The sequence below is a fragment of the Pan troglodytes genome, chromosome 13 (assembly GCF_028858775.2).
Source record: "Pan troglodytes isolate AG18354 chromosome 13, NHGRI_mPanTro3-v2.0_pri, whole genome shotgun sequence".
Lineage (NCBI taxonomy): Eukaryota > Metazoa > Chordata > Mammalia > Primates > Hominidae > Pan > Pan troglodytes.
In genome coordinates, this window is record NC_072411.2 from 25,503,583 (window position 1) to 25,530,824 (window position 27,242).

The 27,242-nt window shown below is 37.9% G+C and overlaps 1 protein-coding gene across 1 annotated transcript in view; it reads left to right on the plus strand.

Annotated features, from left to right (window-relative positions):
* The window catches only part of CNTNAP5 (contactin associated protein family member 5), an 876,147-nt gene extending 849,951 nt beyond the window's left edge, over positions 1-26,196 (plus strand). The window contains exons 22-24 of the mRNA XM_016949649.3: positions 7,930-8,148; positions 16,465-16,536; positions 19,091-26,196. Coding sequence (XP_016805138.3) covers positions 7,930-8,148; positions 16,465-16,536; positions 19,091-19,287 — 488 coding nt within the window. The 3' untranslated portion in view covers positions 19,288-26,196. The remainder of the gene's footprint in view (positions 1-7,929; positions 8,149-16,464; positions 16,537-19,090) is intronic.
* Positions 26,197-27,242: the final 1,046 nt, after the last annotated feature.

Consider the following 27,242-nt stretch of genomic DNA (forward strand, 5'->3'; position numbering starts at 1 on the left):
TTTTAATTTGGTTATGTAGCTAAGGTTTTACTGATTCAGCACTCACTGTCTTACATCCATCCAGGGGCCTTTACATAATGCATGTTATCAAGAAACCCAATTAAAAAGTGAAAAATTAATTTAGCCAGGTAGTTAGTGTTCAGTTGAAATAATGAATTCTCAAATGGTAGAAGGTTTGTTTACTGAATTGACTTGGTTATTTTTTTTTTTTTTACTTCTTGTATCATTAGTATCTATCTATCATCTATCTATTTCTTCACCCTTTTATCTGTCAGTATGTGTGCATTTTTATGTAAGAAGACTCATGGAAGACCTGTGAAGTGCCAGACCTTATGCAATGTTGACCCATTTGATCATTCAAAAACATTTATTTCCCAACTTCTGTGTCCAAGTTACTTTGCTAAGAAGTAACACCAGGTATGGTGGCTCACATCTGTAATCCCAGCACTTTAGAATTCTAAGGTGGGAGGATTGCTTGAGCCCAGGATTTTGAGACCAACTTGGCAACATAGTGAGACCCTTTCTCCACAACAAATTTTAAAAAGTAACCAGGTGTGGTGGCATGTGCCTGTAGTCCCTGACACTGGGTTGGCTGAGGTGGAAGCATTGCTTGAACCTGGGAGGATGAGGCTGCAGTGAACCATGATCTTACCATTTCACTTCAGCCTGGGTGACAGAGCAAGACCCTGTCTCAAAAAAATAGAGAAATAGGTGGTTAGTTATAAGCAAAACAGGAACCCTTTCCTCATGAAACTGATGGTCTAGAGTGGTACATAAAGGAAGACTCGATAACCACACACATGGACACACATGCAATTATGAAGTTAGTGGGAGAATCAGAAGGGAAATCAACTGTTTTTAGTGGTAGAGAATCAGACAGTGAGAGGAGGGAGGGGTGCTCCTTAGGAAGGTGCCCAAGGAAGTCCTCTGTGAGGAAAGGACTTTCAGTCTGGCACCTGAAAAAAAGGAGCCTGTCATACAATGCTTGGGGGAAGGCCAATGGGCACTGTGAAGAGTCGGTGCATGGGCCGTGCCTTGTAAGGCTTGTGGCGTCACTGTAAACAGAACAGACATCGTGATGTGTGGCAACCGGGCTTGCATTGCCATTCCGGTTCCATATCAACAGTTCATTTAGTTTTAGGTATCAAAATGCTGAGAATAATGGAGAGAAATATTCCCTGTGCACTCCTGGCAAAGTTGTAAGAAATATTAATGAAGTTCTAATCAGAACTTGGTTTGCTTCATCAAAGAGAGGGTTCTGGATAACATGTTGTGGATGTAAATGTAAAAGTAAAGAAAATATGTTTATCAAGGTCAAGAATGAAGAAGTTTGAAATGCATGCACACACACACACACATACATGAATATCACTGATTAGATGCTATTATTGTTGATATTAAGAGATATTTATTTTTTCATTCACTAATTTATTTTACTAATATTGGCTTGACACTTACTCTGTATTGGACACTGTGTTCTGGTTGATGTGAATGAAGTCTTGAAAAGGACAGCCTTTCTTAAAGCAAGAAGGGGAGGACAGACAAAATGGCAAAGCAAAGGCAGCCTAATAGAATTAAGCAAAATGCCTTAGGAATATGGAAGTTCTTTTTTTTTGGTTTCTTTTGAGACAGTTTTGCTCTTGTCACCCAGGCTGGAGTGCAGTGGCCCAATCTCAGCTCACTGAAACCTCTGCCTCCTAGGTTCCAGTGATTCTCCTCCCTCAGCCTCCCAAGTGGCTGAGATTACAGGTGTGCGCCACCATGTCCCGCTAATTTCTGTATTTTTAGTAGAGACGGGGTTTCACCGTGTTGGCCAGGCTGGTCTCGAACTCCTGACTTCAGGTGATCCACACGCTTCAGCCTCCCAAAATTCTGGGATTACAGGCATGAGCCACCGCACCTGGCTAAGAATATGGAAGTTCTTAACTTGCTCTAACTCCTACCTATCTCTTCAGTGTCATCTTTTGCCTTATTTCAGACAGAGTTAACTTCATTTTTCAGTGTCTTAAATGTGACGCACTACTTCTCTCTTTACTTTGTAAAGGTTTTGTTTTGTGCCTGAAACATGTAACCATCTTCTATTCATCATTTAAGCCTTTATTTGAATATATTTATTCCAAGCAATCTTTTTTAAATCAGTGTTTCTCAAAATGTGTTCCACGAACCATCTATATCATAATTACCTGAAAATGTGTTCTTTAAATTGCAGGTTTTTGCACACATCCCCAACCACACCCTCTGAATGAGTAGGGAACCATAAATATACATGTTAGTACATTTTCCTGAAAGTTCTTTTGCATTCTCAGTTTGATCACTGTTACCCTAGATTTGTCAGGGGTCTCTTTTATGTTTCCGTGGACATAATGATCTCCCTCTACTATAAGATTTATTGCCTGAAATCTTTGCTGGTCTGCTAAATTAATCCACCAATATGATTGAAAGCTCACAGAGATAGGAGGAATGTGTTTGCTAGTCATTGTAAGTCCACTATCAAACATGGAGCTGTGTCTAGGTGGCCAATAATTAGATGTATGTTTTGCAGAGCAGGTACAGAAGTTATCCAGGTCATAAAGGGACAGAACAGTCTTCCAGGCAGAGAGAATCATGTCTGAGCAAGTTAGCTCAGATCATACACAGCAGACAGGTTGGATGTGTAGCTGGGAAACTGGGTGTTAGTGAGTGAATGGCCGTTAAGTCAGGCTAGAGAAATAAAATTGTGTTTAGCTTATGAGCAATCCATACCTACAGAAAAGTGTCAAGCATAGCATAATAGAAAAAAAAGGGTGGAGGGGGGCTATGGCCATGAAACCTAGGTTTCAGGCCTGAATTGGCCTTGGACTGATTAATTTACTTTAAACAATTACTTGACCTTATGTGTTTTGTCTTTCCAAACTGGAAGTTGTGTATAATTATCTCACTTTCTCCCTTTATAAGGAAAAATATTTACATAGGACATACAAATGAGCATACTAAGATAAACATAAAAGCAGTAAGCAAATGCCAAGTGTGTGTGTGTGTGTGTGTGTGTGTGTATGTGTGTGTAACTAAATTTGACAATCCTCTTTCAGGATTGAAAGATTTATTTATTTCTTGGATTTTGGGTCCTCCTTGTAGTTAAGTTTTCAAACTGTTTGTCCCTTACCTGAAAGCCACAATGAACTCCAGAGGGAAAAATTTTTACTTGTATATACTTCTCATACCTTCCATTAACATTGATTCTGCTTAACTATATTTTACCTTGATACAACATTTTACTCTTATAAGCCCCTGTTGTATGGGTCTGTATGGTTTTGTGTTGTTACACTTCAGAATTCAAGTGTCATAAGTAACTTTTCACACATAGAAAATGTCATGTTACAATCCAGAGCAATGTCTGTTTTTAGCGAATTTCTGATCTTTTCATGTTTCTTTCATATAAAAAAACACACATACACACACAAACCTGCCTGCACAAAATTATCCTGGATTCATTCTATCACTCTCTTCCTGTAAAACAATTGCGAATGTGTAAAGTGTTGTGCATTCTGAGGCTACACTTGACTCTTTGCTACTTTCTCTGGCATCACAGATCTACTAGATTTAATAGAGGAGCATAGCTTTACTTACAAGAAATAAAGGTGTTTGCAAAATAATGTAGAAAGTCAAATTTTAAATGCCCAAAAACGTTAGTTTAAAATAAGTTAACTAAGTCATTCAAAATTTGAGTGCTACATTTGTTCAATTGTGAATCAGTAGTAAATGGAAATGTAGTAGAGTTCCACAGCAAGCATATTAGTATCTACACCATAGTTCTAAATGCAACAGTACTTGGGCATGTTGAGGGGCACTGAAGCCAGGCAACAGAGCTTGGAACTGATGAATAGTAGGAGGAGTAAAAGATTTTACTATTACTGCTAACTACCACTCCCCCCGGCCTCCTCCTCCTAACAGTTTGCTTTCATTATGGCGATATGTTAGTCAAAGGATGAACATTTAGTTAGACTGGAGAATAAGTTCTGGAGAAAAAATTCAAGGGACCTATTGTGCATCATGGTGACTGCAGTTAATATATTATATATTTGAAAATTGCTGACAGTAGATTTTAAGTTTTTTCACACCACACACAAATGGTATATAAGGTGATCCGCCATGTCACGTTAAACGTCTTGACTTCGCCATTCTACAATGTATGCATATATCAAAACATCATGTTGTGCAATATAAATATATACAAAAACCAAACAAATACATAAAACACCAAAGATGCATTAATGGTTATTGAGCTATAAATTTGATTTATATTATTGTATTTATTTCTGACAAAATTCATGTGGTAGGTACTATTATCCCTATTTTATAGGGGATAACATTGAAGAAACATGGAAACAGATATCATATGGGCAAGTTCATGATTCATCAACTTAGGTAGACGTAATTTCCAACCTGTACCTATCAGCAGCTTGTGCTGTTTTTACATCACCCTTGGAGGACATGGGGCTAAAATCAAAAGAGAATCAAGAACCTTATTTTGATGATATTTAAAATGTATTGAGTGACAGAAACTAAGTCGATTTCAAATAAGACATTTGGATATGCTGTTGTTTTTTCTTTCCAAGATGCCTTTGATTTCTTAAGGCAGTGACAAGACTTTTGAACATTGTAATTCTTTTTTTGGATAAGATTTTTATGTTAGTAGAAAATCTTGGGAAAAATGAAACAAGGAACACTGGCATTTTTCAGTGGTGTCGCCTTTGCTTGCATTCCCATTTTGTCAGCTTTTGAGGAGCCATATTCACTATTAAGTTTGTCTTCAACATCCATTCTCTAACATAGCACATGAAACAGCCCCCTTATCTAACTCCACATGAATCTAATGTAATTTTAACCTAAAAACAGAAAAATGAATTAGGAAATACATTTGTCTTTAATGTAATACAGAGTTCAGTGAATTCTGTGAGGCACTTAACCAAAATAACTTGTGCTTTCCTTAGTTTTTGCAACCCATTTTTTAGATAATTTATGTAAAATTATTTTACTCTATACAGGAGATGTTTGGGAGGGTTTTTTTTTTTTTGGAGGCTGCATTGCTTAAATACAGTTTGGCATTTAAAATCATAAAGACTTGGGTTTAAATCTCAACCCTGCTACGTGATCTTCAGTACATCTTTGAACTTCTTCGAGTCCTAGTTACTTCATTTGTAAATTTTGAAGGTTGAGAACACATATCCGGAAGAACTTTTGAGGGGAATAGAAATAATTCTTCGACAACAATTATTGCAGTTGTATGTAGCTACTCAGTGAGTGGTGAATGTTGAGTATTTTGCAGCTTTAAAAGTATTGTTTTTATCAAATTATTATAGCATACTACATATCAGTTAATGCTATTATAAGAAACTAAAATCATTTAGAACCTTTCTAACTTTTGTCTTATTTTTGTTTTTTTTCCTCTCCATCTATGTAAGAATCTGAGAAATCATGATCTCGAGCATCATGCAGAGCATATTTTCTCCTATCAGGGATTCTTGTTCTTTGCATTTCTTTTCAGAAACACCTCAAGGTTTCTGTCCTTATAGTACATCTGGAAGAAGCACACTTCCCTAGAGATAGGGCTTTATTTAAAACATCTCTTCATTCAAGGTGAGAATGTCATTTGCTGGCATTTCCCCCGACTTATCAATGTGCCTATTCTTACATCTGGAGTATGTCATGATAGTCACTATAGTGATGTCCTCCAAGGACCTGGACACTATGTAGGCTTCTTTCCCACTGAGTCCTGGGAATGAGAGCTGGCAATGTTGACTTAGATCCTTCAGGCAGAACTACAATGACTTGCCATTTTCCATGTTCTGAAATCCTACAATGCAAAAACCTCATGATAGTTTATGCTCCTCTTCCCTTGTCTTCTGCCTCTTCCTCTAAATATTTCTGGTCTTTAACTCTACCACCAATCTGTAGCTAATGCATATTCTGAATTGTATCTGGGTACACTGAGTTCTGGTGCCACCAGCAAAAAACATCTAGTCCATTAAAGTTTTTTGTGAGATGCTTTATGTGGGACACAGTCTTTTAATGCTCATCATACCAAACAAACATATGTGATCCTTTCATGAATAAGTAGCAAATATATACCAATGCTGTAGGAGATTTATTTGAATATTTGGAAGATAGAAGTTTTCTCATACATCTCAGAGTCCTTTTATATTTGAAGAAGTGACACTTCACATTATTATTGGATTTTCATTATCATTTTTGGGAAAGTTCTCACGAAATCTCAGACCTGAAGTTGTAGACAGAATTATAGAGCACAAAGATGTCTGTGTCCTAATCCTGAGAACCCAAGAATACATTAGGCCATGTGTCAAAGAGGAAGTAAAGTTGCAAAAGTAATTAATGTTGCTCATCAGCTGTATTTGAAACAGGAAGATAATCCTGTATTATCAGGATGAATTCAGTGTAATCAAAAAGGTCCTTAAAAGTGAAAGAAGGAGATAGAAGAGAATTATAGGTTGAAGTAAGTATGAAAGAAAGGCACAGAGAAATGTAACATTGCTTGCCTTGAAATAGAGAAGGAGTCTACAGAAGCCATGGGATGTGGGTGGCTTCTACAAGCTGGAAAAGGCAAGGAAATATAATATTCCCCAAGAGTGTCAAGAATTAATGCAGCCTTGCTGATACTTGATTTTTAGCCCAATGAGATCGATGGCAGACTTCAAACGCATAGAACTGCAAGATAGCACACTTGTGTTTTAAGCTCTTTAAAGTCATTTAAGTTTGTGGCAATTTGTCACACCAGCCACGTAACAATACACGATTTGATTTTTTTATATGAAAAGACAGAGATGATAAGTTGGCTAAGTTTACATGGGTGTTGATGGAGGAGAGTAAAATTAGAGCAAAACTTAGAAAAGGCATTATTAAAGGAGGTTAATTTCTCATTTTCCTCCATATCCTTATCATATCTCTTAATGTTGCCAACATAATGCATGCTTATAGATCAGTGGAGGCTCTTTGACCATTTATGAATCAAAATAAAATTATAATCTATGCCGGTAGATGAGAGAGTCCCTACTGCCTTTCAGAAAACAAACACATTATCTTAATAAATAACCATCTCGGTATGTGAAGACTATTACACCTTAGGAAAAAAGATGGCTCATTATGCATTGCAGTTTTATGTAATTGCATCATAGCAGTTTGTTCAATTGACTCTTTTAAGAGAAAGAAATGGAATACTGAGTGATTTTACCACCAATCTTGAAGAAAACGAGACATTTGATCTTGCTATGAATCCCAAATTATTGCATGTCCATCTTTTATAAAGTCTCAAAGATACTTTAGGAAGTTGAATGCTGTCATAAAAAACCCATGCACACCAATCAGTTCCATGGACAGAACCAAGCAGGTGGAAATCTTGAATAGAAGGTCAGTCTACACAGGTGGCTTAAAATAATTTACACAATAAATCTTTGGAAGGACAACATTGACTTCTAATCCCTCTACCTCTTTATTTTTTTTCTCTTGCTACGTTTTTGAGTGAAGTGTTGTAATGAACATCATAGGGTGCTTGCACTAATCACCAGTATCCAAAGATAAATGATGATGCAGATAATGATACAAATTTTATAAAACACCTAAAATACAGAACAGATTTATTGTCTTTGTTACAGTTCATAAAATACATGAATGAAAATTTAGAAGTTGGGGAAAATTTTTATCTCGAAGCAGAGATGGCCCTGACAATTTTCTATGAAATGTAGTTGATATATTGATGCTTGCATTGGGAGTGGAGGTGGGGAAAGGAGATAAAGAGAGATAGGGGAGGGTTTTCTTTACTCAAAGAATAACAAGGTAATTTCTGTAATTTTAGATACTACTCAAAGAGGACCCAGCATATAATTGGGAAAAAACAAAAAAAAAGTAAAGGACTTCTGATTATCTTTTACATTGCAGAGAATCTTGGTTTGGATTCTGAAGTTGCTAAAGCAAATGCCATGGGTTTTGCTGGATGCATGTCTTCGGTCCAGTACAACCACATAGCACCACTGAAGGCTGCCCTGCGCCATGCCACTGTCGCGCCTGTGACTGTCCATGGGACCTTGACGGAATCCAGCTGTGGCTTCATGGTGGACTCAGATGTGAATGCAGTGACCACGGTGCATTCTTCATCAGGTACACTCAAGAGCATGCACAAGGGAGCTTCTGTCACTAGCACTACTTTTTGTGTCTTCAAGAAGCTTCCAGATTAAAGAGTTGGCTAATGTGACTCAGTTTTTACCTTGTATAATAACAGGTGGCTAAAAATTATGACTGATATTTCATGGGTGATTTTATACATATTTGATGTAGTTTTATTTTTAATATGATGAGTAATTAAAACTAAATGCATAGTTGTGTACTTTGCTTATTATGCACGTATATAATGCATTGTGTATGTGTGTGTGTGTGTTTGTATACATAGTCACTACTGTTGAAGTGGATACTGCTCCGAGAATTGACGTATTTAGAGAACAGGGAGGCAGCAAGCTGGTTCCTGAACTAACATGATAATTCATGTGATTAAAATAAACCTTTTTTAGCTTTATTAAGAAATAATTGACAAATACAAATTATATATTTTCAAAGTGTAAAATGTAATAATCTGATAAACATGCGCATTGTGTAATTACTATCACAATTAAATTAATCAACACATCACTTCACAGTTACCCTTTGTGTGTGTGTATATGTGTACACATCTGATGAGGACACTTAAGATTTACTATTTTAGCAAATGTCAAGTAAACAATACAGTATGAATAACTGTAATAATCATGCTGTACATTAGTTCACCAAATTTTGGGCCAGGTGTGGTGGCTCATGCCTGGAATTGCCGCACTTTGGGAGGCCAACGCGGGAGGATCACCTGAGGTCAGGAGTTCGAGACCAGTCTGGCCAACATGGCGAAACCCCATTTCTACTAAAAATACAAAAATTAGCTGGCCGTGGTGGTGGGCACCTGTAATTCCAGCTACTTGGGAGGCTGAGGAATGAGAATCGCTTGAACCTGGGAGGCAGAGTTTGCAGTGAGCCAAGATCGTGCAACTGCACTCCAGCCTGGGGTATAGAGCGAGACTCTGTTTAAAAAAAAAAAAAAATTCACCAAAATTTATCATCTTCTGACTGAAAGCTTATACTCTTTAACCAACAACTCTCCATTTCCTGCACACACCAGCCCCTGCCAACCGCCGTTCTCTCTGTTTCTATGAGTTTGACTTTTTTAGATTCCACATATGTTATATCATATAGTATTTGTCTTTGTGTGTCTTGTTTATTTCAAATTGGCATAATGTCCTCTAGGTTATTCCATATTGTCACAAATGGCACAATCTTTTTTAATGCTGAAAATTTCCAATTGTGTGCGTATATGCCACAATATCTTTAATCATTTAAGCATTAACAGAGAGTTTGTTTCCATATCTTGGCGATTGTGAATAATACTGCAGTAAACACGAGTGCAGAAAGCTGCAGGCATCTCACTCCCTGATTTCAAACTATATTGCAAAGCTGTAGTAATAAAAAAAAAAGCATAATACTGGCATAAAACAGACACATAGACTAATAGAATGGAATAGAGAAGCCAGAAATAAACCCAGGCTTATTTAATCAACTAATCTTTGGCAAAATTTCCAAAAATGCATAATGCAGAAAATGTTGCTTATTCAATAAATTGTGCTGGGGAAATTGAATATCCACATGCAAAAGAATAGAATTGGACCTTTATCTTATACCATATAAAAATTAACTTGAAATGGATTAAAACCTTAAATATAAGACCTGAGACTGTAAACTCCAGGAAGGGAACATAAGGACAAATCTCCTTAATATTGGTCTTGAAAATATATGTATATTTTTACATGACACCAAAAGTATGATCAACAAGAGTGAAAATTTAAAAAATGGGACTGCATGAAACTAAAAAACCCTGTGTATAGCAAAGGACACAATCCACAAAATGAAAAGGCAACCTACAGAATTGGAAAAAGAAATGTTTTTAAACCATATGACCGATGAAGAGTTAGTATCCAAAGCATAAAAAGAATTAATATAACTCAATAGCAAAAAAAAAAAAAAAAAAGAAAGAAAGAAAGAAAAGAAAAACACTTCAAAAAATAGGCAAAGGATGTGAATAGGCTTTTTTTTTTTTTTTTTTCCACAAAAGACATACAAACATCCAACAGGTACATGAAAAGGTGCTTAACGTCATTGATTGTCAGGGAAATGCAAATCAAAACCACAATGAGATGTCACTTCACAGCTGATAATATGATGGCTAGTATCAAAAAGACAAGAACAACAAATGTTGGAGAGGAAGTGCAGAAAATGGAACCCTTTCACACTCCTGGTGGGAATGAAAATTGGTACAGCCATTATGGAAAAGAGTAGAGAGGTTTGTCAAAATATTAAAACTCGAATCCTATTTCTGAATATGTAACGAAAATAAATTAAATCAGCCTTTCTTAAAAGTAGAAAAAACCCACGGCACCATCATCCATACATTCTCTGCTTCACTACTCTCTAAGTGTCTTTTCTATCTTTTCTTAGTCACTGTCATTTTGGGTGTCTGAAAATGTATCTGGGATTTTGTCTTAATCAGGTATGATAAGGTGACAGGCATGAGATGATTGCCTTTGAAAGAAAAGTTTATTTCTTACAGTTCTCAAGAAAAAGAGATACATTCTACCACTCAGAGCCACATGGAGAAGTGCTAGGGTTGGTCAGGAGGGAGAAAGAGAAAGGGGAAAGTGTGGTGGGGTGGCTGTGTTGCAGCTTCCATGGGAAGGAATGGGGTGAACCAGGTAGGCAAGCTTGAGCCAGTTAGAATTGGATAGTTTGAATAATGTGGGCAGGATCTGCGCTACAGGGGTGGTCTCTAGTTATCTAATACTTGGCCTTGAGTGATTTAAGGCAAGAGAAATACTGGGTTGTGAATGTGAGTTAGATAAATGGATTAGTGTGGGAGATGGGCTCTGGATTGATTGGTTTGTGTATAAAATGCATGCTTGCAGGCCTGTTGTTTGCTATCTCTAGGAATCAGCTAGCCCTGAGAGGGGCAGTGTCTCCCTGGCCAGCAAGATCCTCAAGATGTCAAAGCATCATAAATACTGATTAAAAAAATGACTAATACACTGGGATAAAACCAAGACATCAACATGTATCAATAAGTCAATATAATATAGATAGAAACAGTGATAGTGTCTTCATTCTGATTATGCTTTAAAGTGGTTTGTATATGGGTGAGGGGGTATTATCAGATTTTTCTAAGATGCTTTTTCTAAAACCATGGGATATATATTTTGTTCAGATTTTGCTGCTAATATTGGTATGAAATATGGGTTTTGCAAGTAGTGGTGATGAAGAGGCTAGGTCTGAGATGTTTGATAAAGCTCCCAGGTTGCCATGGTATTGTTTTACCCTCCCCTTGCCTCCCAGCACACACTAAGAACAATAGTGGTAGGTGTTGAAGGGTTCTGGACCACAGTAATTTTCTATTACAGGCACAATTCCCCCAGCAGTGGTCTACGATAGGTCATGATGTGTTAGTAGGAAGATAAAAGGTGGGGCATCTTATTGCATTAAACAAGTCAAGGGGATTTTAATATCTTGGGAAATATATTGAGAAACACGCACTCTCTTTTATGTGGCAGGACTCTTAACCAAGACTTGTAGCCCGAGATCTGTAGTGCCCAGTCCAATATTTTGTAAAAATTGAGAAATACATTTTTTAACAAATTTGGTAACCTGAGTAGGATATTTGAATATTTCTATCTACTCTTCCAGCAATGTATTGCCCACTCCTTTACTGTTTTATGTTTCACCATTTTATTCTTCAAATATGATTTTGAGTTCTTTCAGGTGATTCTTGTGATTCTCCTGTTGCCTTATTCATCACACATCTTTTAAGCAGCTACTTAGTGTTAACTTCCATAGTTAGTGGAGATAACAAAAAATAAGAAACATTTAAAGTCCCTAATTTTAGAAATCTGTAAAGATGATGGAAGGCAATGGTTCAGGGAATTAGAGTGTGGCATTGGATGCCCAGCACTATATCATAATACAGTGTGAGCAATGCTAAAGGAAAAATATGAACAGAGTTTTGGGTTGTATGGAACCAAGAAAAGGCAGCAAATACATTTTAGATGAACTAATGATAGATTTATAAATAATCTGGTCATGGCAATGCTTAGGGAGAAGGGTTTGCAATGTTCAGAAGACAGAAGCCCATTACAAAAGGAAATATGTAAGTTAAAGTTCAAATTTCTGGTAGAGTGTAGCATATTTAGTAATCAGTGAAAACCCCTCACAGGTAAATCATTAGGTGCAAGTGTAGAAGTCCAACATATTTCAATAATGAGGAGTTCCTATGGAATGTTAGCTCTCTCTCTAACTCTATATATACATAGATATTTCATAGAGATAGATACAGATAGTTGCTCAATGTCTATCTATATTATTATAGTATACAATAAATTCTATTCTATAATAGATATATAGATATAGTATATAATGTATATAATATATAAATAATATATAATATATAGATATAGAATATATAAAATATATAGATCTTGATCTATATCTATAATTATATCTATATCTATATTTATAGATCAAGATCTATATATATGATATAAATAGATAGATACATTTAAGCTGAGTCATTCTTTTTTTGAGAGGGGAATTGAAACTAAAAGATAGCTCTAAAATTGTTAAAGACAATTTAGACACACTGTGAAGAGAGAAGTACTATTGAAATAAATGAATAACTACCCCAAGGGTTACTTTGCAGAAGGTGTCCATTAAGCATGGATATAGGCATGGTATTTTTAACTTTTGTAGTCATGTTACTGAAGCTGTCATCATACTAGATCTGAAGTATTTTATTTGTAGCTTTAATAAATATTGGAGAGTTAGAATTAACAAGCTGGGTTAATGTATATTAATGTATCATTAGCAAAATTTGCTAGAAATGGGGAAATCTGTTGTGAAATCAATGTTAAGTAATAACCAAGGTTATTACTTTGGTTAATAATGTTAAAAGTAGTACATAGACTCAATAAGGGAGAAACCATTGTAAGTCGGAGTAAGAAAAAAAAGCCATGAGGCTGGATGCAGTGGCTCACACCTGTAATCCCAGCACTTTGGGAGGCCAAGGAGGGCAGATCACAAGGTGAGGAGTTTGAGACCAGCCTGACCAACATGGTGAAACCCCGTCTCTACTAAAAATACAAAAATTAGCTGGGCATGGTGGTGCACACCTGTAATCCCAGTTACTCAGGAAGCTGAGGCAGGAGAGTAGCTTGAACCTGGGAGGCAGAGGTTGCAGTGAGCTGAGATCACACCACTGCCCTCCAACCTAAATGACAGAGTGAGACTCAGTCTCAATAAAAAGAAAAGAAAAGAAAAAAACAAAACAAAACAAAAAAAAGAAAAAGGTCATGATCTAATAAACCATAATGGATGATTCAGATTTGAATACAGTCATGTACCATGTAAAGATAATGGTCTGCATAGACGGTGGTCCTATAAGACTATAACGGAGCTGAATAATTTCTATGACCTAATGAAGTTGTAGCAATCATAAGGTCCTAGTACAACGCCTTATCCACATGTTTGTGGTGACTCTGGTATGAACTTACTCCTCAATAAAAGCCTCAGGCATTTTCTTCAGGAAATAACTCAGAAGAAGGCATTGTTATGGTAGCGTGTGGTACCTCTTGCATATTGTTGGCCTTGAAGACCTTTCAGTGGGACAACATGAGGAGGTGGAAGACAATGATATTAATGTCATGAATCCACATAAGCCTGATCTACTGTGTATGTTTCTGTGTTAGTTTTCAGGAAAAAAGTTTAAAAAGTAAAAAATAATAGTAAATAAATTTAAAAATAGAAAAAAATCTTCTAGCAAAAGGATATAAAGAAAGAAAATATTTTTGTATAGTTGTATGATATTTGTGTTTTAAGTGTTATGACAAAGAAGTAAAAAAGTCAAAAAAATAAAAAGTTCACAAAGTAAAATAGTTATAGTAAGCTAAGGATAATTTATTATTAAAGAAAGAAAAAAAGTCAATAAATGTAGTGTAGCCTAAGAGTAAAGTGTTTATAAAGCCTGTAGTAGTGTAGAGTAATGTCCTGGACCTTCACCACTTACTCACTGACTCGCCCAGAGCAACTTCCAGTCCTGCAGGCTCCATTCATGATAAGTGCCCTGTGCAGGTGTAGCATTTATTTAAATCTCATATTTTTACTCTGCTCTTTCTATGTTTATATATGCTTAGGTACACATATACTCACAAATGTGTTATAGTTGCTTATAGTATTCACTACAGCAACATACTATACAGGCGTGTAGCCTGGGGGCAATAGTCTACTACATGTACAGCCTAGGTGTGTCATAGGCTGTACCACCTAGGATTGTGTGAGCACACTCTATGATTTCCACACAACGACAAAATTGCCTAATGACACATTTCTCAGAATATATTCTCACCATTAAGCTACACATGACTGTATTTATAAAGAAGCAGGAGGCATTTTAAGTAGGTGGAGTAGCACAGGGATATACAAGAATAACAAGCACAGTGGACAGTGTGATACAGGAGATCTAATAACTAAATATTTTGAATTTCCTCTCTTCCTGTCTCCCTCCCTCCCTTTCTTTCTTCTTTCTTTCCTCTTTGTCTTCTACCCATCTTTTACCATACCTCATCCCCTCTCTCCCTCCCCCTTTTATTGACTCCTCTGATTTCTCATTTTCCACCTTCTCTTTGTCTGCCCGCTCTCTCTCTGTCTCTAACACCCACTATCATCATCATCACCCCATTGTTATCAATTGGTGATATATATATATATGTTCTTCTCCATGTATGTATGCATGTATGTAGGTCATCCAGGTGTACAGAGATGATAATATCAATTTCCAACTCCAAGTTTTTTCCACCAGACCCACCTTATCAATGTCACCAGTTCTGAATACCTGCTCCATGGCCAGCACCTTCTTTAATTACAACACCCTTCCCATTTGACCCCATCAGCCTCTCTCTCATGTTGATTTGTTTCTGCTCCAATTTCGAGAGTCCTAGGAAAAGGCCATCCCTGTACACCACAAATGGCATCAACTACCACACTCCGTTCACTTGAAGACACAATAAATACTTACCAAACATCTTTAACGTGTGTCTCCACATGGCTGTGTGGCAAGTGCTGCGGTATGAAGAAGTGTGTGTCTTGGTTTTTTCATTAGCAAGCTTGAGGTCCCACTCATGAGACTAGGATGTGCATGTTTATACACATATAAATGTGTATGTAATTAATAGTAAGCAAAATTATAAGAAGAAACAAGATTTAGTGAGCACTTACGTTGTATCAGCCACTGTTGTAAAAACAAGTATATTAACTTGTATAATTCTTACAAAACCTTTTAAGGCAAAGACTATCATTTTTACCATTTGACAGAAAAGAAAGTTTAAATGACACATGACAGGACTAATGATGTCATATGGGGGCTTGAGTTCTGTTGCTGCCTGCACATCACCAATCTTGATATTTTTCGAGCAGCAGAGAGGAGTAATAGAAAGACTCTGAGTGCAGTAGTTGGATAGCTTTGGTGTGAATTTTGCCTCTTCCATGAATGATCTGTAGGACTTGGACGGGTTATTTGATTGCTTCAATCTAGTTTCCCTATTTGCCAAAGGGGAACAACAATACTCATGTTGTAGTCATTTTCCAATGATCAAATGATACAACAATAATAATCATAGTGGCTACTTATAAGTGTATAGGTCCTGAAAATTTAGCATGCATTATATAGACACATATAGATATTACTACTCTCCTTTAATACATATGCAAATTTATATTTAAAAAGAGGTCTTCCTCAATGTCACCAGACCAACAAACAACAGAGCAAAGACTCAGATTAAGGCCTGTGTACCCTTAAACTTGATGCTTTTTCTTATATCATATATGGTACTGGACACACAGTACAATTCCTCTCTCATCAGTGAGGCCTGCTCCTGAAGGTGTTAATTCTCCAGCACTTTTGTTCTTTACTGTCAGTAAACTCAGGATCCTTTTGCATCTGAAGAAAACTCTCAAGCAGAGCAGGGCATCATGCATAGGAATAGGAACTGTCCAGCGAGGCAACAGGCGACATTAGGAGCAGGGTGAGGGCATGTGGGCAGGATACCACCATCCTCTGTTTTAACCCCTTATCTTACAATTTGCATATAAACAAACAGGGCCATTGAACTATGGGGTGTGAGCAGTGCACTTCAAATGCTTTTTGCTTGTGCATGTTTTTTGAGTTCCTTGCAACATGTCAACTCACAACTAATTGAGGGCACCTGGTGTAATGCACAGGTGTGTCATTCCAGGTAGGCCACACTGTAGGCTTCTTTCCAGTGCTTTGAGTGAGAAGTAAAGTCCCATGTCTTTTACTCCTTTCAGATCCTTTTGGGAAGACAGATGAGCGGGAACCACTCACAAATGCTGTTCGAAGTGATTCGGCAGTCATCGGAGGTAAACAATTCATTGTTGTTGAATGCAAAAAGACATAAACGATCCTGTATTCTGGAGAAAGTTATCTGAAGCTTTCCTTAATTATGGCCATCCAGCACTCAGAGCCCCCTACATTACCTGCAAGACTGTGGGCTTTTCATGAGTAGTCCTGTGTGCTGAATGATCAAAAGCACCCTCTGCCGACACCAGCAGCTCTGCGGATTCATCTTGCCTCTAATTCATGAGGCAGCTGAGCACTGAGTCAACAGCTGGAGCATTTACTTACAGACAACAGCTCACATTCTGCTCATTTCATACAGTTTTCACTGTTTCTAAAATGCAAACAAAGCAAACCAATAAAACTAAATACGGGGAAGAAGCCATGTTGGGGCAGACAATGGGTGAAGCCGCAGTCCTGTTGAGTATTCCCCACCAAGTGATTTGGGTTAGGTCTAATGAGCAGGGTGAAGCCCACAGAACTGTAGTTGCAAATCTCACTGCACATATGGTTACAGATGCAGACCTTGTCTGCTCTTCTGTGAGCTCAGCTCTCCTGCTTTTCCATTTTCTCATTGCCTGTTGGCCTCCCCACTTTTTTATTCTGCTTCAGCTTGGCTTCCTCCTGCTGTGGCTTGATTTTTCCATCTGGGTCTACCAACACAGAATGATTCCCAAGCTTTGCTTCATGTAAGATGCCTGTGAAAGACCAAACTCATTTCTATCTGAGAAACATAACCTTAGCATGTGCCACCATCCCTGCCTTCTGGAAGCCTAGATGAACTGATCCTTGGCAGATGGAGTTTTCCTTTTAAAAACCTGCAGTATCTCTCCATTTAGCTTATATTTAATGAGCCTTGCTATGGGTCAGGCTCTGTGTTAAGTAGAGGAATATGGGGATGAATGAGCCAGCGAGGAGATGGGTAAACAGACAACAAGACAACCAGTGAAGGCTGTTCTGAGGGAGGAGGTACAAAAGGCTATGGGAGCACAGAGGTGCACTCCTGATAACATGAAGAAAGGAAAACCACGCCTTTCCTTAAGGAAGTTCCTAAAACTTCTGACCTGAATTTTTGCTCCAGAGAAGCTGGACCACCTTAATTTTTGTTTGGCATAGAGAAATGTGGGAAAGAATTTTGTGCCTATTTCTCTTTCAATAATTTCCCATTTGACAAGTGGAAAAAAAAAGACTTTTGTGACTGCTGACTCCTCTCCAGCTATTTACATGCTCTATGAGTCTCTTTAAGGACAGGAAAGTCATCTGACCCCCTAGGAAAATTCCTGGAGGCTTGCACAGCTGCTGACTCTGACTATCCCATGCATTGAAGGCGTAGGAACCAGTTTCCTATTTCATCTCTTAATGCTGCATCCCACTCATGGGAGTCACTCACTACCACCCAGTTTATTCATAGACTTGCTAACTTAGATGATTTTACTCTTACTTGTTCTAACATAGTTGTAGAAAATGCCACAAAATGATTTAGGAATATATATTTATAAAAATAAATCTTAATCATGGCCTCAGTTCTAAAAACAATTGGTGGAAGACATGCAATCCATTTATGAAACTTACAAATGTCCATGCTTCTGTAAATCATAATGCATTGTGCCCAAAAATAGCTTTCTAAAATAGACACTTTTCCTCAATATCTCCTCTCCTTAGAAAAATGAAACAGCAAAATATAGAACTTATTACAAGTAAATTATTTGCTTATCATACATATTTTTAAATATTTTCATGCTGAAATACTACATTCATGCAGAGACACATCTGCCGCTTCCACGTTTTCACTATTCCTTTGTTGATATTGCCTTTCATGTTCCAAGAGCCTTCCTGGCAAAGGTAGGGGTGAGACCCTAGGGTAAGCAAGAATAGCTTGCAACATAATCCAGTTAAATCACACACAGTCAGAATAAAGGGGAATCCGATGGGTCTGGGCAGAGGTTTGCCATATCAGTTGACTTTGAGTTTCTCAAGAACAGAGGCATCTTGTCACTGAATGAGCCTTAGTTTAACAGAGTTCAGAGCAGTGTAAAAATGTTCTAAATTTATAGCGATCATTTCATTATTAATGAAAATGTTTTAGCAAAACAAACATGTAACATAAAACAAATTTACATCAGGAGAACACGTGTTAAGATGTGAGATATTTAAGTACCATTTTCTAAGATGCTAAAGTAACTCTGAAATACTTAGTTGTGAGGTGACAAAAAATGGGCTAATTACAAATGATTCTGACACATTATTTATAGCAGACTTGAAAAATTTACAAAGAAACCCCTTGCTAGTCCAATTCCATATGTATAAGATGGTATTCTCAGTTCTTTAAACAAAACCTTCTATGGTTGAAAGTGTCTCTCGCCCCCAGTTAGTCTGAAAGAAGGAGGTTTTACAGTAATTGAAGACAGGGCCTTTCAGCAGGTCTTTATTTCTGGGCAGGTGGCAGAGTTGTGTTTGTGTGATTTGTTTTGTTTTGCTTTCTCTCCTAAGCATTCCCCTCATCTGGCGGGAATCCACTTTCCTGAGCAGATGACGCATGACGATTTCCTTCTCTCTTTCCTTCCCCTTTCTCTCCAGGGGTGATAGCAGTGGTGATATTCATCATCTTCTGTATCATCGGCATCATGACCCGGTTCCTCTACCAGCACAAGCAGTCACATCGTACTAGCCAGATGAAGGAGAAGGAATATCCAGAAAATTTGGACAGTTCCTTCAGAAATGAAATTGACTTGCAAAACACAGTGAGCGAGTGTAAACGGGAATATTTCATCTGAGAAACTGCAGGGTTCCTACTACTCTTTTTTCTTGTTGTTCAATTATCTCCTCCCCCTCTTCTCTCCTGTCTTTTGATTTGGTCATTCTCTTTATTTTCTGCTTGCCATGTCTTTTCTGGAACATACTTGCATCCACCACAGCATCAATTCCCTTGATCCAGCCCAAGAGACCAGGCAGCCATGGCCACTGCCTTCCTCTCTGATGAACCTATCGGGTGAAAACGACCACTCAAGAGACTGACTTCACCATTCAAGACAAGGAAGAGACACATGTGTGCACTCCTGCATGTTCAGTTCTGCACTTCCAGTTTCTAAAATGCACTGTTCAGTTTTCCAACCACTTGGTGGTTCAGGCTTGCTTTGAACCTGAGCTCTTAGGCACATGACGGTCATTCCTGACATCCTCCTCAGCTCAAGTCTATTCTTACCATGGAACCCAGGGCAGGGAGAGAAGAACCTAGAGGCCTGGTTTGCTTTGGTGGCATTGTAAAAAGAGTAAGAGAGGTTTGGTTTGTGGTGGTTTACTTTCTTTACCATAAGCAATCCCTTGCCTTAACTCATCACCCTTTTTCACTATGACCCTTAGACCCTGAGTATTTTCAAATATATGATTGCTGATAGTAGTGAGCAAAACTACTTTGTTCCTTTCTTACCACTCTCTCCTGGGGCCGACACATTGGGACAGCACACCATAGCATAAAGCTAGGGGATTCATGGAATAGCAGCTTGAAACTAGGAGGTAACAAGAAAGCTTCTAGGAAGTAGATGTTCCATATCTTCAAAATGCCTCCTCCAATTTTGTAAGAATGCTAGCTAGGTATTCCTGGGATTATTATACTGAGATATATATATATACACACACACACACATATGTGTATATATGTATATATATGTGAGTATATATATACACACACACACATATATATATACACACACAAACACACACGCACACATATATGTTGCTGCAGCATAAAGAAATTGAAATAAAAGTTTAAAATAGTACCCGGTTCAGTGAAAGAGCCTAAACCATCTTAACTCAGCTTTAAACAAAAATTAAATCAGGAAAAAATGAAAAAAAAAAAGTGCATGAAATAAGAAAAATACCAAACAGAATTCTTCCCTTCCATTCACTCACTAAAGACCTGGTGAAGATAGTTAATTCAAATTTGCAAGTTTCACATTTTTTAACATCAAGCTATTCTCCAAGAAGTTTAGGATGCATTAACATAAGTGACATGGTCACCTCTAGCTAACTAGCATTGCTTGATTTCAGAGGAGTCCTTAGGTTCTGTAGCATATCACATTTTCAAATCTGCTATACCCTATATACATAAAGACCCTTCCAAACATCTTTTTATAGGCTTAAACTCCCAAAAGAGGTGGTGACAAATTTCAGGGTCTTTGTCCCTTTTGGTAACAAAGCATTGAAAACAGTCATTCCTTCAAGAAGGCACCTTGAGCTCATCCATGGGGTGGCGGTAAAGATCTTAATGATTTTTCTGTGGCAATATGCATCATTCTTTGTCCTGGGCCATCTTGGAGAAAAAGGTAAGGAGAAAACAATGTAAATGCTCCAAGATGGTGGAAATGCTCATGTAATGATTCTTAGGTGTGGAAAATACTTGCTGATTCTCTTTATGAGGCAGATTCAATTCGGAAAACAATGACCACAGCTCTATTTGCCATCCTTGACAGTTAGCAGACATTCCAACTTGTGCTTAGGGTACACTGTCTCTCGCCTCTCACAATGAGGAACTTAGTTTCTTCATTCCATTTCAAACACAGCTTTTCGTTCAGTTTGAGAGCTTATGAGTTAAGGATTTAGTTTGCAATCATATTTCTCTATTTTAAGATGTTGTTTCAAATGCATATTCTCTCCTCGAAATTTTCTGTGGATTTGAGCTTAATCGCTTTATCATCTACATGATATCTTTTGGCTAGTACATTTATTTTAAAGTGATTTTAACCATGATACCATTTCTCTCCTTTTAGTTTTAATAAGATGAATGATTCTTTAGTAAGATGAAGGATCTTTAAACACTGTTTTCCCCTGCCCTTTCCTCCCTTTCTTCAATTTTCATTTTTGAATTTTCTATTTCCATAAAAAGGCTATATAAATCAGCCTTGTGCTTGGCTATATATTCCTTTGTCCCCTGAAATAAAAGTCACCATGAAGTGTAGTAGGTTTAGCCTGAAGCAGCTCCAATAATGAAATAGAAAGGCAAAGGAAGGTATGAGTAATAAAGCTGGAACTCTTCATTATTCAATCTTTGAGCAGTGAGGACTATGTTTTGCTGACATAGTGCTAATAGAAGAAATGGAGACTAGCAAAGGCTAACTCAGAGGATTTGATTTTCTCATCTAAGTATATATGCTTGTAGATTGTCCTGTAGGATGAAGAATCTGTGAAGCTCTATCCTGACCACAATGGCACTACAAAATCAACTGGCATCTTCCTCACGTGTGTAGACTCCATGCACACTACATACCACAGACCTAAATGTAGATGCCAGGACAGTGCCGTCTACACGCCACTCCTATAAGTAGTCTCAGGGCTAAAGCAGAATTATTTTTACAGGGTTGAATTATTTCATAACCCCAGAGAACACTAACTTTCACTAGATATATATGAAATGCAAGTGAGCCGTACCCTCCAAAGTAGAATGTAATTTACAATTAGAAATCGTGCTAACTCTGACTGTCTTTCCTCAGTGGTACCAAGATCTATGTAGTTTTATGTAATTGTTCAATTGTGTGAGTGTTTCAATCCTTCTGCAATTATCATCTCGAAGGAGACTTTGAAAGCATCTTAATCTCTCTTTAACCATTTTTTTTTTCTTTTTCCTACCACATTCAGGTTTCCCAACTACATGCTCTGGCCAACTGGGCCACCATGATCTCTTCCACTTAAATCCTCAGCCTTCAATAACTGCTGTTTACAAAAAGATCTTATGGAATATGGATCACTTTACAGTAAAGCCAAAAGTACTTGTGAAATATCACATTTTAATGGAGCTGTTTCATTGATATTTTTTTCCACCAAACAAATCTATTTATGTAAGCAACAGTATATTTGCTTACTCTAAAATATATTTATCCTACTGCATCATTTATTGCATATATAGCCTCAATTGCCATCTTTATGAAAATTTGTCTGGAGAAATAGACATTTGTCATTTCTATAGACATATTTTTATGACTAACTTTGCCTCTTCTATTTACCCTCTGCTGTATGCAGAAGATTTTAAGGATCCTAGCCGTGATGTTTTAAAACAACTTTTTTCCTCTCCTTAGTAATAACAGAGATGGTATTAACTTGACTTCTACCTTTTGTCAGACTCATCTCCACCAATGGGTAGCAAGAGCAGGATAGAAAAAAATAAAGAGATTGTTTTTCTTTTTTCATTCATGAAGTATTTATGGAATGCCAATGAGTGCCGGGCTAGGCATTGGGTGAACATATATAAATTACACCTTGTTTTTGCCCTTGGGGAGCTCAAAGTCTAGCAGGCAAGGCATGTATTGTTGCAACAGGGCCACACATAAAGTGTCCTAGAATGCAGCACAAGGTCCCGCACAATTATTTTTGTGAAGCATCTGCCAGACTGAAAGAAACGTAAATTTCTGGGATATATCTGTTATTTTTTAAATTACTGCTTCCACCTTCTGTAAGCTGTTTTGTTTCTCCTCCTCAAAGTAGATATCTATCAACGCATATAGATTTCTGTAGAAAGGGGTGGATTGACTTTTAGGAACAGTAAGAATAGATGGTCTCTGTCTCTGCCATACATTTCGGGAGGCTGAATTCTCTACATTCTTGTCTCGGGTCAGGTTGGGGGATTCCAAAAGTCTTGCCTCCCATGAGTTGGACCTAAGAGTGTCCACTTTGGCCCCTCTCCTTCTCTTTTCTCAGTTCTTCCACAGCCATGTGTTTATGACCTATTGCATGCCGTTGTTCTTCCAGATGTTCCTGAAGGTGGTTTGGTTGTCATCCAGCTCTTCCTAAAACCCTCCTTAGTCCTGATGAGCCATTTTGACTCTACATAACATTTCTGAACCTAACTGAAGTCTACCCTTCCATCAGTAATTGACTAAAAAAATGTTGTCCATTTATATGAGGTCTCACCTCTGAGCCTGAGTGAGTGTTTCCTGTCTTGAAGGTCATACTTGCTCCCTCTCTGCAGGAAGTTAATTCAGTTAGAAGATTTGCACTGGGAGGGTGCAAGCACAGCCAACTTATCCAGTCCAAGATATCCAGGGAGATGAGGATCAGACCTGTTGAATTTTTTCTTAGGAAAGGAAAGGTCTTGACAGACTGTTCACCAACTGCCCTAGCTTCCTTTAAGCTTCCCCATAGCTACCATCCATCAGAAACTCATTGCAGCTGTAGCCTACCAAAAGGCCTTTGGGATACCTGTATGGTTCTGCCACTCATTCTTCCTTAACGAAAAGGGTTGGACATACTTAGTCCTCAATTATCCTACAGGTCATGTATCGACTAAATAAATAAACTGACTTCATTGTTTCTGAAGATGGCAAAGGCGATTAATGGAAGAAGATGCAGACAAACTCAAAACTTCCAGAAGTCTAGGAGGATAACTGAGTGCTATTTTGTGTCTCATGCAGTTTGAACATGTTTTCTTTAAAATACACATAATGTAATTGAATTATTTCTAAATACTGTTCTTGAGTCTTTCTTGACCTCTTCTTTTATCCCCTCTTTCATAGTCTTGTTTGTGGAACCATCTACTCTGCAGATTTTTATTGTCTCTAATTCTCAGCTCTGCCTTCACAAATTCCAAATTTGAACCACCTAAAGGGGAAAAAATGCAACACACACACGCACGCACACATGCACACTTTGTACAAATAGGGCTGTTATTCAACTTTTCTCTTGAACATTCTACATACATATCTGTTTGGTAGGGAGAGAAGCATTCCTCTTTTATGTTGACAATTATTTGAATCCTTCATATAAGGTTTTAATAATTAACCGGTTTGCTATTTTTCAGTGATTATTTTATCTTATTTTGCACTAAGGTACTCTGAGGAAGAACAGAAAAGCACATTTTCTAGTGAAATATTGTACTTTGTAAGCTAGATGTCTGTCTTATGTAATGTTTATAGTCTACAAAGTGGCTGAGCAGACATGAACAAAGGTTAATGCAAAAGTTGGTTTTGGTTTCAACCACACCTGCTGCGAACTTGACGAGGAGGAAGAGGGGCCGGTGGCAGTAATTGGTGGCCATCTGAGGTGAGGAAGGAAATTGCTTCCACCATGAATCAGTGGTGGCAGCCTTTCCACTTTCATGGCTCCTCACTCAGGAGTCTCTTTAGTGCATTTGGATCATTGTCTTACTCATTAGGGAAAGAGGCAATATCATGGGCTTTGCATGAATAATTCTTTACTCACATTTGCATATTTTTTTACCTTCCAACACTTCTTCAGTCACATTCTTTTTTTTCAATTTTTAAATTTTTTTTCAGGATTTTCTCAGAGTGCTTTAGAACTATTATTATAATTATCTAACCTGCCCAGGTTAAGCACCCAGATACAACTTTCAGGAAATGAAACTGTCAGAAAACTGCCCTAGGTCTATTATCAGTCAGAGCCCCTGTGAGTGGAAGTCCTCAGATTCTGGAATCCATCCAGTGTCTTTCTTTTCCTTCCATTCATCCTGACATGAATAAGCATACCATAACTGTAAGAAGGAGTGTAGTGTCCCAGCCCTGACAATGAGTACCGCCAGGGACCTACCATCTAACACCATCTGGGAACACTATTTTTTCTCAGTCCTTCCAGTTGACACAAGGAAACCCTTTATAAAATAGGACAAAATTAGGAGATTAGTCCCAAGCCAAGACCAAAGGTGAAGATAATTGTGTTAGTGATTAACGCCTGGTCTTATTTTAATGAGTGTCATAGTCTTACATGCTTCAGATGCCAGAAATATCTTCAGAGAACGTGAACAAAGTGCTGCATATGAAACAGGAATAATGCATTCCCCTACAGACTCTTTGAAAGGCTTTCTCTTTCAAGAAAACTTGAAGGGAAAATATTAACAGGCGTCAGCCTGGGCATACTTTCCCATCAGAGTCAGCCTCTATCCCAAACGTTTTACATGAAATATTCACCTAGTCTATTCTCTTTGAAAGGTAGTATAAACCTGTGTAACCTTGTCCTGCCTTAAATACTGTTGCAAAAAATACCAAACTTTGCTTAAAGCAGCATAGTTACATTGAGAAAGAGACTGCATTTAGTGAGGACAAAGACCAAGAATTTTCTCTTTCTGAATCTGGCAGTTGACAGGCCTCCTGATATCCTGTGTTGCCTTGGACTAACATTTTCCTTAGTCACTAGCCTAGGGCAGAAAGGCAGCCATGTATAAATGAATACCCATGGCCATGTTCCAATATAACTTTATTTACAAAATCTAATTTAGTTCATAGGTTACGGTTTGCTGATTCCTAAGATAGAGCATTACAGTGTCTGTTTCAGATGGGAAGTAAGTCTTCCTATGGCATGTTCAGGCCCTCCTTTTCAGGGAATGAGAAAGAGTGGGGAGGGTATTTCAACAAGTAATAAATTGCAGAATATCCTCCCCACAAAAATACACATATGTCAGACTCTTTATTATGGTAAAAGCACAAAACAGGTCATCTTTTTGTGGAAATGCTGGAGTCTACCTTTTCCTTTTTATCTTCTGATTTTTGTTCCTAAAATAAAATCCCAAGTGATGTTGCCTCATTCCAAGTCAGTTTTGTAGACCATGTAACATGTCTTAATACACTGTATGGGGAAAAAATAAAAGTTAGCCTTAGATTTCTTTGTTTTCTATGGTTATTGTTGTACAGAAGAAAGACGAACTGTAAATAATGTATATTTAATAAAGAGAACATTTTGTATGATTTTGTGTGGAAGACAAATGTGCCTTGCTGTGTTTTCTTGAGTTAATGAAGAGTCAAACAATTAATCCCTTAGCTCCCATTCTCATTCCTTAGACCATTAACTCGCAGACAACATGACCTGTGGGGTTGCTGGAAAAACACGAAACTCCCACTGGCTGGGTTTATTGATTTCAGCATGGCTAAAAGTGCTGTCCTGGGCTCCCTCATCACTGAGCTGAGTTATCCCAGGCAACACGCCTGGCTCAAATGTGTACAAGAGCAAGCTCATTGATTCAGTCAATGTCAGCTTCAGTGATCTGGAGCCACCTTGGTTTCAGCTACCCACGTGAAACTTCAGACTCTCCTCCATCCTCATCAGTGCCCACTCACAGGAACTGTATTTATTCTGCCTCCTGCCCTACATCTTTTTCTTAAAAAGGACCTTAACCCTATGTGTTTGAGACTAAACAAACACTGCTGTGAAACAGAACCCACTTCATGTGGTGCTTATTAAGCCTTCTATGTATGAGGTAGTCAGCACACACACACAGAAATTTAAAAGGGACGGTAATTTCAACAGAAGAGAGACACTACCAGATTTACCCTTAAGTAAAACCTAACTTGGTTTATGGTCCTTTGGAGAAGGGACAATAGCAGGATAGGAGAAGAGGAGGAGAGAACAGTTAGGGGCCATTTCAAAAGCCTGAGGGAGGGTGGTGCTGGCTTGGACTAGCACTGTAGCAGCAAAGATTCTAGCAGTAGCTGGGTCTGGACAGAAACAACAGGGGTGGTGGATTGGAAAGAGAGTGTGGAGGGGAGAAAACAATCAAGAAAGCTTGGATTTGGGGCTTATGCACCTGAGTAGATTGGGGCAGAGTTTTTGTTTTATTTTGTTTTGGAAAATGGTGGCTGTAAAATGAGAAGGGTAGACAAGTTTAATTTGAGATTTTGTTAAGTTTGAGGTTTAACTAGGCAGCAAGTATAGATGGAAGGTAAGTGGCTGGGTACATGTCTGCAGTTCAGCAGTGAGGTCTGGTTCGCAGACACTTGAGAGATGTGTATATGTG